Source organism: Penicillium brevicompactum (genome assembly GCF_028827555.1).
Source record: "Penicillium brevicompactum strain IBT 35665 chromosome Unknown utg000005l_segment0_segment0, whole genome shotgun sequence".
Taxonomy (NCBI): Eukaryota; Fungi; Ascomycota; class Eurotiomycetes; order Eurotiales; family Aspergillaceae; genus Penicillium; species Penicillium brevicompactum.
This window is the reverse complement of record NW_026623208.1, coordinates 4205908-4220706: the sequence shown is the minus strand read 5'-3', so window position 1 is coordinate 4220706 and position 14799 is coordinate 4205908. Positions and strand designations below refer to the sequence as shown.

The following is a 14799-nucleotide window of genomic DNA, read 5'->3' as shown; positions in this document are numbered from 1 at the left end:
AGCAAGGATCCCCTCGCAGCAAGGTTCTGCGACAAGAACGGAGTTGAATCTGATACCAGACGCCTATGACGTCAATTTCCGGGTGGGTCCGCTCGTGTGAAGTGCATCTGCCTTCTGCTGACATCTCCAGTCAATAATCCCGGCATCAGTATTCGGGGTTTGAGGCATTTTCTGGGGTAACTCGCGTAGGAAATGCCTCAAGTTCGGTTCCGCAGTTACCGCTGCCTTCGTCGGGCACGTACTTGTCCCTGTATATGCTTGTGTTTGTAGCATTGTGGGGATCCCCATGAGCTAGCGATTCGTCTGGTCCAGTGTCACTGAATTCGAGCCGGCAACTTCCTTTGGCTCGGGCTCCGAGATATCCGATTTTCCATCATCTGTAAAACATTGTACTTATATGCAGTCGACGGACGTCAACATGTAAGGAGTCGCTATTCCCTGGGCCTGGACCCGTTTTTGCGGCATCACACCGAGTGAGGCCTTCAGGAATTGGCATAGGAGGTTTGAGAGGCTGCTCGGACGATTCGACAGGTCACTGTTCGTAAGAGGAAGGTTTGTCGAAAAAGCGAATACTGTGGGGTCCGACGAAGGGAGATCCACGTCGCGGTACTTGCCAAAGTTGGGGAGACCACGCCCCGAATCCACATTGGAGACAGGCAGATCGATTCTTCAATGGCATCTAGCGACATCATTGTGGAGTGGCACTCACCCGTTTCGGGAATACGGCCAAACAGTTGATTTGTTCACTCTGGCCCGAACTCGGGTGCTCGAATAGCGGTGTTGGGTGAGCCAAATCAAAGGTTGGATATTATGCGTGCAGCAGCTGAGTCGGTGAAATGGTGGGCTTTCATGCGGCACTTGTGGTATCAAAGACCGTGGTGCACTCTGAACGAACAGTAGTGAACCTGATTTTGCAGAGTCTTTGAACAAGCAAACAACCCTGGAGCCGACGCATGGTTCAGCCCGGTAAGGAATTGTGCTAAATCGATCCATGCCGGTTTGGTTGAGAGCAGCCTTTCTTGTCGCGCATGCCCAGGTTGGTGGTGCATTTAACACTTGACTACTAGCACCAGATTGAGATGTTACTAATAGTATCATGTTTGGCTATCACGTCAACCCTGGAATCCGGTTCACTTTGCTGGTAATGGTAAGCTAACACTGAGACTTCCGAAGTACCTGTGGCATAAGTACTATCCAACTTTCTGTCCCTCGTAGTGCCGACTCCGACAAAGGCACATCCACACCCCTTTGTCCATGTTCAACGGTGTGGCTTCTTTGGATCTTCCTTTGGGCAAGGAATCATTGTTTATAACTGAAAGTAACAAGAATTCAAGAGGCAGATTGACAACCTTGGAATTACTTTTGGTTTTGTTCATATTGAAATTTGATTCATTATTGAGGGCCAATTCGCTATGCTATCCCTCGAAAGCTAAAATTACCTACTATCTGGTTTCTCGTTATCGTCACTGAATATCTGACCAAATTGACTTGACTCCTGCTCGCTAATGCCCTGATGGAATGAAATGGACCTTGAACTCCGAAATACAATGCGGGTGAATTACAAAATAGCGTCCAATTGAATCTTGTCAAGTTGAGCCTTCAGCTCCATGTTATCCTGCTCGGCGAACCGGAGGTTGAGCAGCACCTCATTGTATTGCTTGGCAAGCTCCACGAACTTCTCACGCTCACTTGCGAGATCCTTCTTGAGCTTCTTGTTGACGTTGGACTGAGTGGTGTTGACACGACGGAGGGTGGCGTTTGATTCCAGGGAAGTTTCCAGGGTGGTTTTGCCAGTCTCTGGGTCAATGGTAGTGGCACCACGAAGAGCCTTCTGCATGTAGCTTCGCTCATTTGTCAACTCCAGAACACGCTTCTTGGATTGAGCCGCGGTAGGGGTGGAGCGCAACGATCTCTTCTTGGACTCGGGTCCGGATGGCTCGACAGGAGAAAATGGGGAGACGTGCTTCGCATAATCCTGAGGGGTCGCAATGGCCAGAGGGAGGTGAACATTATTCAACACTTCGTGGTTGCTCTGTGAAGCAAGGTTAGTACTTAGTCAATTCAAAAGGGGTCGGATTGCTATGCTAATGGCCGACTTACCACAACGCTGGCGGCAACACGAGTGCCATTGGCTCGGCTTCGGCCCGTGGCCTTGGTGACAGTGGTACCTGTCTTCTTCTTGGAAGCAGGAGTAAGGGGCAGAGTCAAGGCCGCGGAGGTCTTCTGGGGCGATGAAGTGGGGGTCACCATTTGCTGCACGTTGCGAGGCGCATTGGCCTGGTAGCCCATCGGTGCAGTGCCGTGGTTGATGGCCATGGGAAGGCTCTGGGGCGATCCGCCAGGGGCACTCATGGGCTGCGCACCGTAGGGCGTAAAGTACTGGGCCCCGTTTGCAGTAGGGGCAAAGTTCATGACGGCGGGGACGTTCTGAGGCGATCCGTCGATAGTGCCGATGGGCTGAGCACCATAGGGCAGGATATAATGGTAGCCCATTGGGGGAGCGCCGTAGTTCATGACCATTTGGACGTTCTGGGGCGAGCCATCAGGAGTTCCCATGGGCTGCGCGCCATAGGGCATGGTGTACTGGGGGCCGATTGGAGCAGCAGCGTAGTTCATGCCTGCGGGGGCGTTCTCAGGCGATCCGGTGGGGACGTTGATGTACTGCAATCCATAGGGGACGTTGACCTGGCCCACTGGAGCGGTGGTACCATTCATGGCCACAGGGACGTTCACAGGAGATCCGGCAGGAGTGTTCACGAGCTGCGTACCATTGGTCGCATTGAACTGAGGGCCCGCAGGGGAAACAGCAGGGTTCGTAGCCATGGGGGCATTCTCAATTGATGCCGCGGGAGGCTCAATGATGTGGCAGTCCGGATCATGGGCCACAATGGGGAGTGAGTTAATTGGGTCAGCGCCAATTGGATCGACAGCATTGACTGGAAGCTGCGTGGTTGCGTCCTGGAGAACGGATTCGGCAACAGTGGCCAGCTGCTGGTTGACTGCAGCATTGGGGCTGGCTGGGTCGACAGGGGGCATCAATGCCTTCAGACTGGGATTTGTTGAGAGTAAAGCAGCCTGAGTCAATCAGAGGGCCTTCGGAAAATTCCTGAAGGAAGGCATCGGAGACGCCCATGTTGGAGGCGTTCTCGGAGTCGTCCTCCAGCATTTGCATGAGGGTGTCCTCAAAATCGTCAGGAAAACCGTCAGAAGCTGAATTGGCCATTGCGGTGGTTGCAATTGAAGTTAAGAGGATTGTGTGGAATACAATTGGGAAATGTGGGAGAATGGGGAGAGTGTGGAAGAGAAAAGATGGAAGACCTGCTGTGTAGTAACTTAGGGTTCTAGAGGGCTGCAGGGGAAAGGGAACAAGCGAGTGAGAGAGAGAAAGCTACATTGCCTTTGTACCACTGGTGCAACCCATGACACAGGTGCATGGAGCATGAGCTCGTTGAGCTCATCGAGCTCGTCGCCGTTGTTTTCTTTTTCTGCCAATCTATCTTTTTTTCTGCCGGGTATTTTGATAAGCTTTAGACCAATCATAATAGTCACGATGAGCCACCGCTCTTCACATTGGCCGAACATTCCACGCCGTCTTGGAGAAAATATAATAATAAGCAGGTCGATCAGTCTCAAGAAGGTCAAGATAGTACATGCAAAAGATACTAGAGAGTCAAACACTCCAAAATTTCCCACGATAGCTAGTCAAAAGCTTTTCAATCGTAGATAGACCCATATTGAGCCATACAAAAAGTACTCACGTTGACCGCCTCCCCTTTGATATCTTGTCGAGCATTGTCCACACCGCCCCCTTATCTTTTATTATCGTTTCTTATCGTTTCTTATCGTAGCTCACGCATCAGCATCACAGTTACACCGCTCCAAGCACGTGATGTCGGCAGAAAACGGACCCCCATCCACACCTGGTCGGCCAAGGCCAAGCTCCATTGCTTTGCTTTTCAGGAAGTTCTGTGTTCTTGAGACCCAAGAAGACCTCGGTCATAGTATCACTGACTCCGAGTCGCTGGAAAGTGAAACAGACGCAGCCATGAGTGTCATCCTGTGCACAGGTAAGTTGGTCTCCCCGCATTCTTCTCGGCCATGAGCTAATCTTTGGGTCTTGCAGCGGGGTATGACCATACGATTCGGTAAGTCAAAGCCCTACTGGAAGCTGTTCCTTCGAAGGCCGTAACATCTGTTCGCTTGGAATCAAAGTCGTGCTAAATTCGGATCCGCAGCTTTTGGGAGGCGCTCTCCGGCATTTGCTCGCGTACCATTCAGCACCCCGACTCGCAGGTCAATCGTCTTTGCATTACCCCGGACAAGCGGTTCCTGGCCGCTGCTGGTCACAACAATGTCAAGCTTTTTGATATTAAATCGACCAACCCCAATCCCGTCATCACATTTGAGGGTCATACCAACAATATCACCGGTGTCGCATTCCACTGTGAAGGAAAGTGGATGGTCACTAGTTCCGAAGATGGAACTGTGAAAGTGTGGGATACTCGAACTGGAAGTCTGCAGCGCAACTACGTCCATAAAGCTCCGGTCAACGATGTGGTGATCCACCCGAACCAGGGTGAACTTATCAGTGGTGACCACGCTGGTATGGTTCGCGTTTGGGACTTGGGAGAGAGTGTCTGCACCCACCAATTGATTCCAGAAGAAGACACTGCGGTTCTCAGCGTCAGTGTGGCCAGTGATGGGTCTCTTCTTTGCGCTGGAAACAAGAAGGTAAGAAGACGATCCACTTGTAGTTTGTGTTGATCTATACTGACTCAGCTAGGGCAATGTTTACCTCTGGCGTATGGTTCAGACTGATGAAACTACACGTATCATCCCAGTTTGTACTTTCCAGGCGCACACCAATTACCTCACTCGTGTCCTTCTATCCCCCGACGTCAAGCATCTTGCCACATGCTCCGCAGACCACACTGCTAAAGTCTGGAACCTCGATGCCGACTATGGTCCTGCCAAGGTTGCTCTCAAGCAGTGGAAAGAACAGGAGGCATTGAAGCCACCTGTCGAGACACCAACAGAGGAACCAGTCGCCCCTGCTGAAGCGCCCGCCAAATCGAGCGATCTGCTTCGCATCTTCGGGACACCTGCCCAGGATCGTGATCTTTTGCGCATCACCGATAACCCGCCTCGTCAGGACACACCGCAGCAGACATTTACCTCATCTCCCGATGGCCCTCCCATGGATCCAGTGAACCACACGCTGTTCTTGGAGACTACGCTCGCCACTCACCAGCGCTGGGTGTGGGACTGCGCCTTTTCCGCCGATTCCGCGTACCTGGTGACTGTATCTAGCGACCACTATGCGCGTCTGTGGGAGCTCAGCTCTGGGGTTGTCATTCGTCAATACAGTGGTCACCACCGTGGTGCCATCTGTGTTGCGTTGAACGACTACTCCGAGCCTCGCTAAGCGCTTGTCAGTTCAAATTTCACTTTATGAGTTTACGGCTTGGCGTTGGTTTTCGGGGTAACATGGAATGGCGCATATCAGGATATCTTCTTCACGTTTGTTTTCTCAGGCTGGGTGGCGCTCCTCGGGTTGGAAAGCTTTGATCATTGATCGTCCCTGCGAGTCTACAGATACCAATTTCTGCTTCGCATAGGATCTTGCATGCATTAAGATTCTCTTAGCAAATTCACATAATTTCGTACTCACCGTACCTGTAGTACCCCTTTTTCATATCATGGCTAGGAAATTTGTTAAAGCATTTGTACAAATCTACAAGACAGTATATTTCCTCCAAGTCTTTTGACTCAAAGTCTAAGAACCGAAACAGAACAGAACACCACGCTCGGGTTGCACTCGAATGGAATCCCCCAGAAAATCAACAGATTCGAAACCTGCCGACGGAACAAACACCAAAAGTTCATTACACGAAAGAAAATGCAGAAATGGCAATATGAATCCAAGGATGAGACCCAGCCTTTGGACCTGACCAATCTTTCTGTTCAACTTGGCTAACCCATTTAAACGACAGCGAACCATGTGACGCAGACGACGATATCGAGCCCCCGCTCCTCGGCACCGGTGTACTTGTAGGTCCACATGCCGTCACGGTTCACGTCCCAGAAAGCACCAGAGGCGGAGTGCATACCGCGCTTACCGGCATTGCTGAGCGCACCGTCGGCAGCGGCGGACTCGTCAATCAGGCCCTGCTGCACGATTGTGCTGTTGACGGTGAATCGGAAGGGGGCAGGCTTGTTCTCTTCGGAGGGTGCGGTGGCGGAGATCAGGGCCTTGAGGACGGTGTTCTGGAGGCATTAGCGAGGCTTGTCGCCGTGGGAAGTGAGACAGTGGCGCTTACAATGATCTGTGAGTTCCAGGTTCCGACATTGTCGTGGTCGTAACCCTTGCTGGTCTTCAGTGCTTCCTCGCAGGCCTGTTTGTATTAGTGCGGGGTTCGATTTATGGGGTATGGGGTCGCGTACCTCGGTCGTGATCTTGGTGAGATCATCGATGGGGATAGGCTATGTTTTTGTCAGTGTGAATCCAGCGGGACATGATCTTTGGCGCGTTGTTTGTTTCGCTATGTTTCGTAAGGAGGACGCAGTCTCGGGTTGTCAACGTACAGAATTGGAAGAGCCTTCGGCAGCCATTATGAAGTTATAAGATATTGGTATAGGAAATCAAAGCGAGAGTTCTATTTCAATGAATCAGTAAGCATCAAAGAGTCCAAGAACGGAGTTTCAACGCGAATGGAGCCCATTGAGCGGAGATTCCGTCCAGAATGCCAGTGGTGCGCGACCCCAGAAGAGGGGAAGACGACCGGCAATCCGTGCAGTCCCAAAGCTCAATGTCCCAGTTAGGATTCGATTGGCATACCGGGTGACAAGTGGTGCGAGATATATGCAAACAACAGTTGTTTTGAACATCGATGTTATCGGACCCCAAAGCGGTTTAGATGAAGCTTGGTACTGCCAAGGCGGTGTACCCCTATCAACATCCAGAACATCGCTGTTCACTTCGGCTTCATTGTCTTAAAGAGATGAAGGAGAGGGGAAAACGCACATTTCAAAGCCTATTTGAAGGAAGCAGCCATTAAATTTGCATAATATCATGTGACTTGATATCTACTTGTCGGCCGGCTTTGTACGTCGTGTAGTTCTATGCCGTACTCTTTGTCAAAACCAACCCTTCCTGGCAAGTCTGAATTAAGGTAAGTCCCTAGGTCAAGATTTACCCAGTGAGTCGACTCATGGGCTCGAAACTCGAAAATTGAGATCCAAGATTTTGTTGGCGTGCCCCTTCCCTGTGCTCGGAATGGAAGATGCTAACCGAAGGTCTTGCATGGTTAAATTAGATGAACATCCAAGCTTGAATATGGGAAGTTGTTTTCGTTTTGGCCAGTTCACCTGTCACCTTGGGAGTTTCAAATCTCAGTCCCTAGATGTAACCAGAGCCCTATAGCTCCGTCACCATTTGGAATGCGGGGAGATCTCTGCGGAAGCCTGCGTGACAAATCTTCTTTTTCAAGGTGATGTCCATGTGCCCATCTGTTTATTTTGTCGATAGTTGAAACATGTGCTCGACAGGAGACATGCGCTTGTTTGCCCTTGTCGACTTCTGTGTGTTGTTGCCCTTGGCATTTTCGCAATGCGCCCGATCAACCATTCACAGTCCCTGAACAGATGATCGTTTTAGTATATGTCAGCTAAATTCTATCGGTACGATACACCGCAGATCCCTGTCCAGCGCTGCGGTGCGGAGCACACCTTGTGGGTCCCGTTGATAGCCCTGGGGGGCGTCCGAGGGTACGTGTGGCGCCTGATATTTTGTATGAGGCGCTGGAAGTGCTCGTATTTTTTGTATCAATGATAAGTTAAATATTGACCAACGATGTGACCAACGATGATTCATTATCCCCCAGATCCCTCTTCCCTGTGATGTCCCCTTATTCATTCACACCGATGCTTGCAGCTTTACATTTTGGGGTGACTACTCCAGGGCCTCCAAAGGTCGAGTTGAAACTACAGACAACTTGGTCTGAAGACAGATTCTACACCACGAGCGACCACATTGAAGGCTTCGTGTCAATCGAAACCACCAGCGATGTGCCTCTTGGAAAACTTACCGTTACCCTCCAAGGTAGGACAGCCCTGGAGGGCCCAGAAGAATTAATCATTTGCATTACTAAAGTGTCTGTAGGAACCTCGAGCATCGGCATAGGTCAAGCAATATCCTCACGGTCAAGATGCCAGCAAATATTCCTCAGAGTCAGCCAAATGATTGACCCAATGCAACATGCAGTCTTGAAAACTCAGAAGAGTCACTACAAGTACTGTTGTCCGTTTTCGTTGGAAGTGCCCGAGAAAATCCATCCTCAGGTTTGCAGGCACCGCACACAAAGTCTTGCTGTCTATGAATCTCATACACGGATTCCCCCAACCCTAGGGAGCGGCAATGTGGAATTTTCTGGTCAATCTGCGCTAACAGATACACTTTCTGATACTGCTGAGGTAGCATACACCTTACATGCATCGCTTTTTGCTCCATTATCGGGCCGAAACAGCCAGCCGATCATTTCGACGCAGATGAAAGGAATCAAAATCCTTCCATCTTTTCACCAAGAGCCTCCCCGCGAAGGGTTTGGTTCAGAGCTCTACTGCACATCCAAAGAGAAGAACCTCAAGCACGGAATATGGAACCGTCAAATAGGCCGACTCACAATTTCCGCGTCGCAGCCCGAGCCTTTGAACTCCAGCCACATCATCTTATCTGAGGAACACAACCCAGACACCACGACAGTCATTGATTTGAACTTTGATCAGGAAGGAACGACAAAGCCCCCTTTACTATGTTCCCTTACGACTAGGTTGAGCGCTGTCACGCTGTACGGCGCGGTCCCTTGGGAATCGTATCCAGATTTGCTGGTTGGGAAGATATCATTTGCCGACTATGGTCGAGGCATGGATTGGAAGGTGATGCCTTTGTCCAAAATGTGTGTGGAATCGGTTCGCTGGATTGAGAAGCCTGCCTACTCCTCGTGTGAGCAGCCTTCGGCCCCTCACTTGGCAAACTACGATAAGCCAGCCACCAGCACCCAGCACACGGCGTCCATCGTGGTACCAATAACAATACCCAATAATCATCACCTGGTCCCGACTTTCCACTCATGTTTGATATCCAGGGTTTATCTCCTCGAGTTTTCCTTATCTTACAAACAGTCCGATGCCCAGATTCTCACCTCAAGTCTATCTTTGCGGGTACCGGTACAAGTCATCGCGTGATGAGAGGAGCCCGGGTGAAATTTGGGCCCTCGTTTTTACTTTTTGATCATTCGTCGTGCTTTAAGCTCAAATGTTTGCAATTCCCATTCTGTTCCTCTACTTTTTGCCCCCACTGGTACTGGAAATCGTAGCTTAATACATTAACTGAGCTTACTCACGCCGATTTTTGAGAGAGCACGTGAGATATAGTGTACTTTCATTGAATCACTCGTATGAGCTGCTGGTCTATCCCCGCTTCCTCTTGTAATCTCAAGCATGTCTCATGCCGAGTCGTATTTGCATCTTCCTGCGGGGCCAAGGCCCAAAAGTATAGTCTTACACTAGCCCAATTACCAGGACATACCAAAACATGGTGATCGTTCCTATTGTATCGAATTCAACGCGCCCTACCGTAAAGTACACGCGCCCTGTGGGCCCATTTTTTGTCAAAGACCGTTCTAGCGCCGGTAACTCTTCATTGGTCTCATGAAGGAATGCCGTAATTGGTCGTACCACTTTTAAGGCGAGCGGACCAATGATACCTCTTCCCTCGATCCACTATCTACATTGCGGGTCACGAGTCAATCACAACGACGCCGAATTCAGCATTATTGCCTCAGTTTAGCCTTGGGTTGGTTCTTGGAGAGAAGCTAGAAAAAAGCCCCCATTTGATACCAAGAGCCTAGTCTCTGTCGAGTAGTCACGAGCTCGGGATATAAGGAAATCCGGCTAGGTAATACTCCTAGGTAGCATTTGAAAACGTAGACTATTCTGAGGGTTGACCTTCATGAAATATGAGGTCTCCTGGCTTGGTCCAGTAGACTCGTTGAAAACTTTGATGGGTCCGGAATGTCTTGGGCACTTTTGGCTTTTATCGCAATGATATATTGTCTTGCAACGTACAAGAAGAGGCCGGTGATGAGAGACGACAGACGAGAGATGGAGGTAGGTATAGAAAGCGCAATATCCCTATATCATGAAGTCCACGTTGAGAAGAGAGAGAGAAACATCAAAAGAGAGACCGAGAGACGCAAACTGAGTGACCAAAAAAGAAGGGGTGCCAATCGTGGGTATCGAACAAGACCTCTCGAAACAAATGTAGTACGGAAATTCTCATAACAAATTAATCAGGTGAAAACCTCACACGGGCGATTCCAAGATGGCACCCCTAACCACCGAGTTAACCCAGCGGTGCCGACTCATACCAGATCCGGTAGGTATAATGACAGTCTGTTGATACGTGGGTCACAGGGAGTCATGTGCCTCGAGCAGCGTGACCTTCACTTCTCTTGCAAGGTAGGTGACTTTTGTCCTTGCAAGCACATGACTCGCACACCTCGACAGAGAGACCGCTTTTCCCTCCCCTGCCTGACCTTCGTTTGTTTCTAGGGCTATAGTACAGAAGAGCCCTTTCAAGATTGCCGTTGCATCATACTAGTCGGTTGATATGCTGGCTGGGCTAGCATTTAGTTCTCTTCTGCTGCATCATCCCTGCCTATAAAGTATGATTTACTCCCCTCTTCGTCGAATGAAATTACACCTCAACCATCATCCACCTGGACACAGATCAATACATGTGCAAATCAAATGGTCAAAATAAAAATGTGTCACCAGTGTCAACATGGATTTAGAAACTCGCTGGATTGGCAGTAACAAAATCACTGGGGCGCTCATACGAACCCGAAGCTTTATATAAATTATCCGAGGACCTGCCCAGGTGGGCCGCCCTAAAATATATATCAGAAAACCCAGACCCTCAGGTTAGTTTCAATATTCATATACCGGTACAAGTGTGGCTTCAGATTCCAGCCTTTGCGATATTGGCGGTAAATTACCTAGTATGGATGCTCCCAGGACTATAGCTCTAGTGCGAAGCATATCGGTATGAAATTAGGTATAGTCCGGGCAAATTCGGCCCCGATGCGATTGTGCCAAGAAGTGGCCGTGCCACAAAGTGGCTGGTGATATTGAGTGGCTTGTGGACCATCGTTGGATCCAACTCACACACCACTCCCTACTCCCGGGGTCCGATCTCAGGGCGTAAATAGACGCGATGTGGCGTAAATTCCTAGCAAAGTTTCACTCGACCTCTGTCCTTGATTGTGACTCTGTTGGCAGAGTAAGCCTCGATGAAATTCGGACACTGTCAAGGGACATACATGATTCAGGGCGGAATGCTACGCGAAGGGCTACGCCCGACTCAAAGATCTCCATTGCGCGAATATAGATTCATGGATTGAGTTTGCGAATGAGCTAACATACAAACCCCCAAGTTCCCAATTCATTATCCATGGCTGCGGTACAATCGAAAGCCTGATGCACGTCCAAGGCAACATGGGATGGGCCACAGGCGGGAGTCTTGGCGAAGGAGCCCGGGAATTCAGGGCTGCTACTGTTCCTCGCGAACCCTTCGAAAGCCAAGCGTGGGAGAGCATTCCAGTCAAGTCCAGACCATGTTGTCCAAATGGTCATATTTAAGAAAGTCGCGCCCGCCTTTCGCTTGTTGGACGACTTGACCAACATTAACGTCAACATGGGTGCAATGAATTGAATTCTTACCTGAATTATTTTTTTGAACAATCTTATACTAACCACATCAAGCTCACGTCAATTGAATTGAAATTATCTCAGAACGATCACCGGTCGCGTCTTTCAGATACAACTGAAATGCGCTGGAGTGTCTCTACATCACTCCTGGTGACAGGCCTAATTGGAAACGCCTTTGCTGGTGTACACCACTATCATGCCCATCGCCATCGCCATCATCATTTGATCCAGCATGGCCCGAAGTTGGACACCAGAGACAAGGCCCAGGATGTTGCGGAGAAACTCCTAGACGACATTGTGATAGAGTCTACTACTGTCACAACAACAACGACCGTTCACGGAAACTGCGCGCCGACGAATAATCTATTCAGTCACCTCACAATCGTTGAAACAAAACCTAGTCCAACACACAGCCTGACACCCGCGCAACATGAGTACCCGCAACCATTGTGGAACCCATTCGCGCCGAATACAGAATCCATCGACACGCGGCCCACCCAGCCCGAGCTACCTGTCGTGAACCAAAAAGCACCCGAGCCCACTTCTACAACTTTCATCACCAAGACGATCCACAAGACCGCAACAGACACTGTGAGGGTCACTGTCCACCCGGATTCCAGTCCTATCCCAGTACCAGATACACCGGCTGGGTTACCATTCTCTGAAAAGAAGATAGCTCTGGCAGGTACTCTTCCTCAAAACCCTTCATCAGAAGAAAAAACCGTTCCGGCGAAGGCAGGTCCGCCTCCGCCGCCGCCGCCACCACCACCACCACCAAAGGATAAAGGCGGCGCAGTCAACGCCGTACTCGACCTTCCAGGCCAGGTCTTGCCCGACATCCCAGTCGTGAACCAGATTATCCCAGGCCCCAAGCCCCAGGGCCCATCACCTGTGGATTGGACCGAAACCCCACCAAAAGGCAAATTCTCAACCAAGGGGTTCGGCGGACGAACACCCGGAAAAGGCACTGAGATTCACTACCACGGCAACACAGGCAAGCCATGGGGCAGCAACATCATCACAGTTAACGAATTCGAAGCCCACCACTACAAATACGTAACAAGATTCACGGGCTCGAATGACAAGCCCTGGACCGTCGTCGTGTGGAACAAAGTCGGACCTGACGGAAAACTGGATGGATGGTACGGTCACTCTGCAGTCACGTTTACTCTGGCGCCCGGAGAAACTCGCTTCGTTGCTTTCGACGAGGATTCCGAGGGTGCATGGGGTGCTGCGCCTGGTGACCATTTACCGAAAGACCAATGGGGCGGGTACTCCAGCACGTGGGGTGAATTCTCATTTGGAGATGGTGAAAACAATGGTTGGTCTGGGTGGGATGTGTCTGCTATTCAAGCTCAGATCGCCAAGCAGCATGTGCAAGGGATGTCGATTTGTCAGGCTGATGGGAAGGGGTGCTCTGTGATTACGCCGAATGCGAAAAAGGTGGTGGATGCTTATACTGAGTCGGAGAAGCATAAGGATGGCATTGGAGGTGCTGCGTCTCCTGGTCCTGTGCGGTTGAATGTCATTCTTGATTATCGAGGGTAATGATGCATGTCTTTTTTTTTTGTACATATACGTCTCTGAGATGGAACTATACACGACGTTCGATTTCCGAGGTCACTCTTCACGCTGCTTCATAATATACAACCAGGATATGAACTCATATTGGCTGCACATGGCTCCCCACCCATATCATACACTCCGTTCAGACAGCACTAATCTAGTCCATGGCAGGGACGGTGATCTGGGAAATGGTCCAGACCTTACCACCCTGGCTGGAAGTAAGTCCGCTGTAAGCGGCACCACCTGCCTTAGAAATAGTAGAGCCAAAGGTAGAATCAGCCTCAGCGAGAGTGATAACAGTGTTCAAGTACTTCTGCTCGGCAATAGTTCCAGAGCAACCGTCGTTGCACTCAGTACCGGTACCGTATCTACCACGAGTCAGTATAGTTTCATGTAACAATTCCTTTGATAACTCACCCGCGCATGTAAGGACCGGAAGCATGGGAGTAGGTGGAGAGAACCTTGCCAGTCTGGCCGTTGGAGACAGTCCTGTGCTTGTCAGTCGCTACCTTCAATCATTCTCTCGCGATACATACTGCTTCCAGGTCTGACCATCAGACTCCAAGTTGTATTCGATGCGAACCTGGTCAGTTCCACTGACAGCGGCGCCATCGCCATCAAGCTGGCCGAAGCTTCCGAAGACACTGGCACGCACACACCACTGACCGGAAGAGGCACCGCACCAGGAGTTGCTGGGCCAGCTCTCGAGGGTGGCTTGGATCAAGTCGCCGGTTCCATTGGACATCTACATTTTTTAGTTCTGGAATATATGAGGGATGTGCAACCACTTACACCAGGCCAAAGGAACAGCACTCCATCCTGGGTGGGGGGAGCGGCTCCGGGGACCAGAGTAGTGACCGCGTTGACGATAGTCGACTTAGAGGGGCCGAGAGAGACGCTTCCACCCCAGGTATCATCTCTCTTCTCAACAGTCTCGAGAAGTCTGGCAGAAGCAACGCCGACGGCGGCAAGGAACGGGAGAATGAAACGCATTGTCAATGGCTAATTGAGTAAACAAAAGGTAAACTTCGAGGTTCCCTAAGTCAGAGGAGTGTAAATTATAGAAAACGATTGAAGTGAATTATTGATGAACAATACAGTGTCTTCTAATAACTTTTCTGGCTGCCAAGTATACCCCTAGGCCTTGAGTGGGCGTATACCCCTAGGCCTTGAGTGGGCGGATTGACTAGATACGGAGCTTCTCCCGAACCCTAGATGTTTCACTTTAAAACAAGCCTAACGGCGGACTGAAGGATGAAACAGACCGAGCTTGAGAGTCGAGAGGCCCTCGTTGGTGCATTCATCTCATCTCATGGGTTTTCATTAGTTAATTCTCCGCAATTCTCCCATCTGCCAACTTAGCAGTATCCATTTACGCCGCCAGTGCCTCTACGACAAAGTTATGTTTGGCAGCAATATCGATGCAATATAAAGCGGGGACAAATATTCCGAAATGTGGAGAAA

General features: G+C 50.2%; 6 protein-coding genes across 6 annotated transcripts; 3 read left to right on the top strand and 3 right to left on the bottom strand.

Annotated features, from left to right (window-relative positions):
• Window positions 1–1558: 1558 nt before the first annotated feature.
• On the bottom strand, window positions 1559–3223 carry N7506_007459 (uncharacterized protein; the record flags this gene model as incomplete). The annotated part of the gene is made up of 3 exons (XM_056956752.1): window positions 1559–2032; window positions 2101–3075; window positions 3128–3223. The coding sequence occupies 3 exons, from the start codon at window positions 3221–3223 to the stop codon at window positions 1559–1561; spliced, it is 1545 nt and encodes a 514-aa protein (XP_056811086.1).
• Window positions 3224–3889: 666 nt separating this feature from the next.
• N7506_007458 (WD40 repeat domain-containing protein) lies at window positions 3890–5425 on the top strand (the record flags this gene model as incomplete). The annotated part of the gene is made up of 4 exons (XM_056956751.1): window positions 3890–4067; window positions 4124–4145; window positions 4236–4731; window positions 4784–5425. 4 exons carry the CDS (start codon window positions 3890–3892, stop codon window positions 5423–5425), a joined length of 1338 nt encoding a protein of 445 aa, XP_056811085.1.
• A 557-nt stretch (window positions 5426–5982) lies between these two features.
• N7506_007457 (dynein light chain Tctex-type family protein) lies at window positions 5983–6612 on the bottom strand (the record flags this gene model as incomplete). The annotated part of the gene is made up of 4 exons (XM_056956750.1): window positions 5983–6267; window positions 6321–6395; window positions 6445–6483; window positions 6586–6612. 4 exons carry the CDS (start codon window positions 6610–6612, stop codon window positions 5983–5985), a joined length of 426 nt encoding a protein of 141 aa, XP_056811084.1.
• A 1311-nt stretch (window positions 6613–7923) lies between these two features.
• On the top strand, window positions 7924–9243 carry N7506_007456 (uncharacterized protein; the record flags this gene model as incomplete). The annotated part of the gene is made up of 1 exon (XM_056956749.1): window positions 7924–9243. One exon carries the CDS (start codon window positions 7924–7926, stop codon window positions 9241–9243), a length of 1320 nt encoding a protein of 439 aa, XP_056811083.1.
• Window positions 9244–11889: 2646 nt separating this feature from the next.
• Window positions 11890–13317, top strand: N7506_007455 (uncharacterized protein; the record flags this gene model as incomplete). The annotated part of the gene is made up of 1 exon (XM_056956748.1): window positions 11890–13317. The coding sequence occupies one exon, from the start codon at window positions 11890–11892 to the stop codon at window positions 13315–13317; it is 1428 nt and encodes a 475-aa protein (XP_056811082.1).
• Window positions 13318–13492: 175 nt separating this feature from the next.
• On the bottom strand, window positions 13493–14328 carry N7506_007454 (uncharacterized protein; the record flags this gene model as incomplete). Its single annotated transcript, XM_056956747.1, has 4 exons — window positions 13493–13703; window positions 13753–13824; window positions 13872–14080; window positions 14128–14328. 4 exons carry the CDS (start codon window positions 14326–14328, stop codon window positions 13493–13495), a joined length of 693 nt encoding a protein of 230 aa, XP_056811081.1.
• Between the last annotated feature and the right edge of the window lie 471 nt (window positions 14329–14799).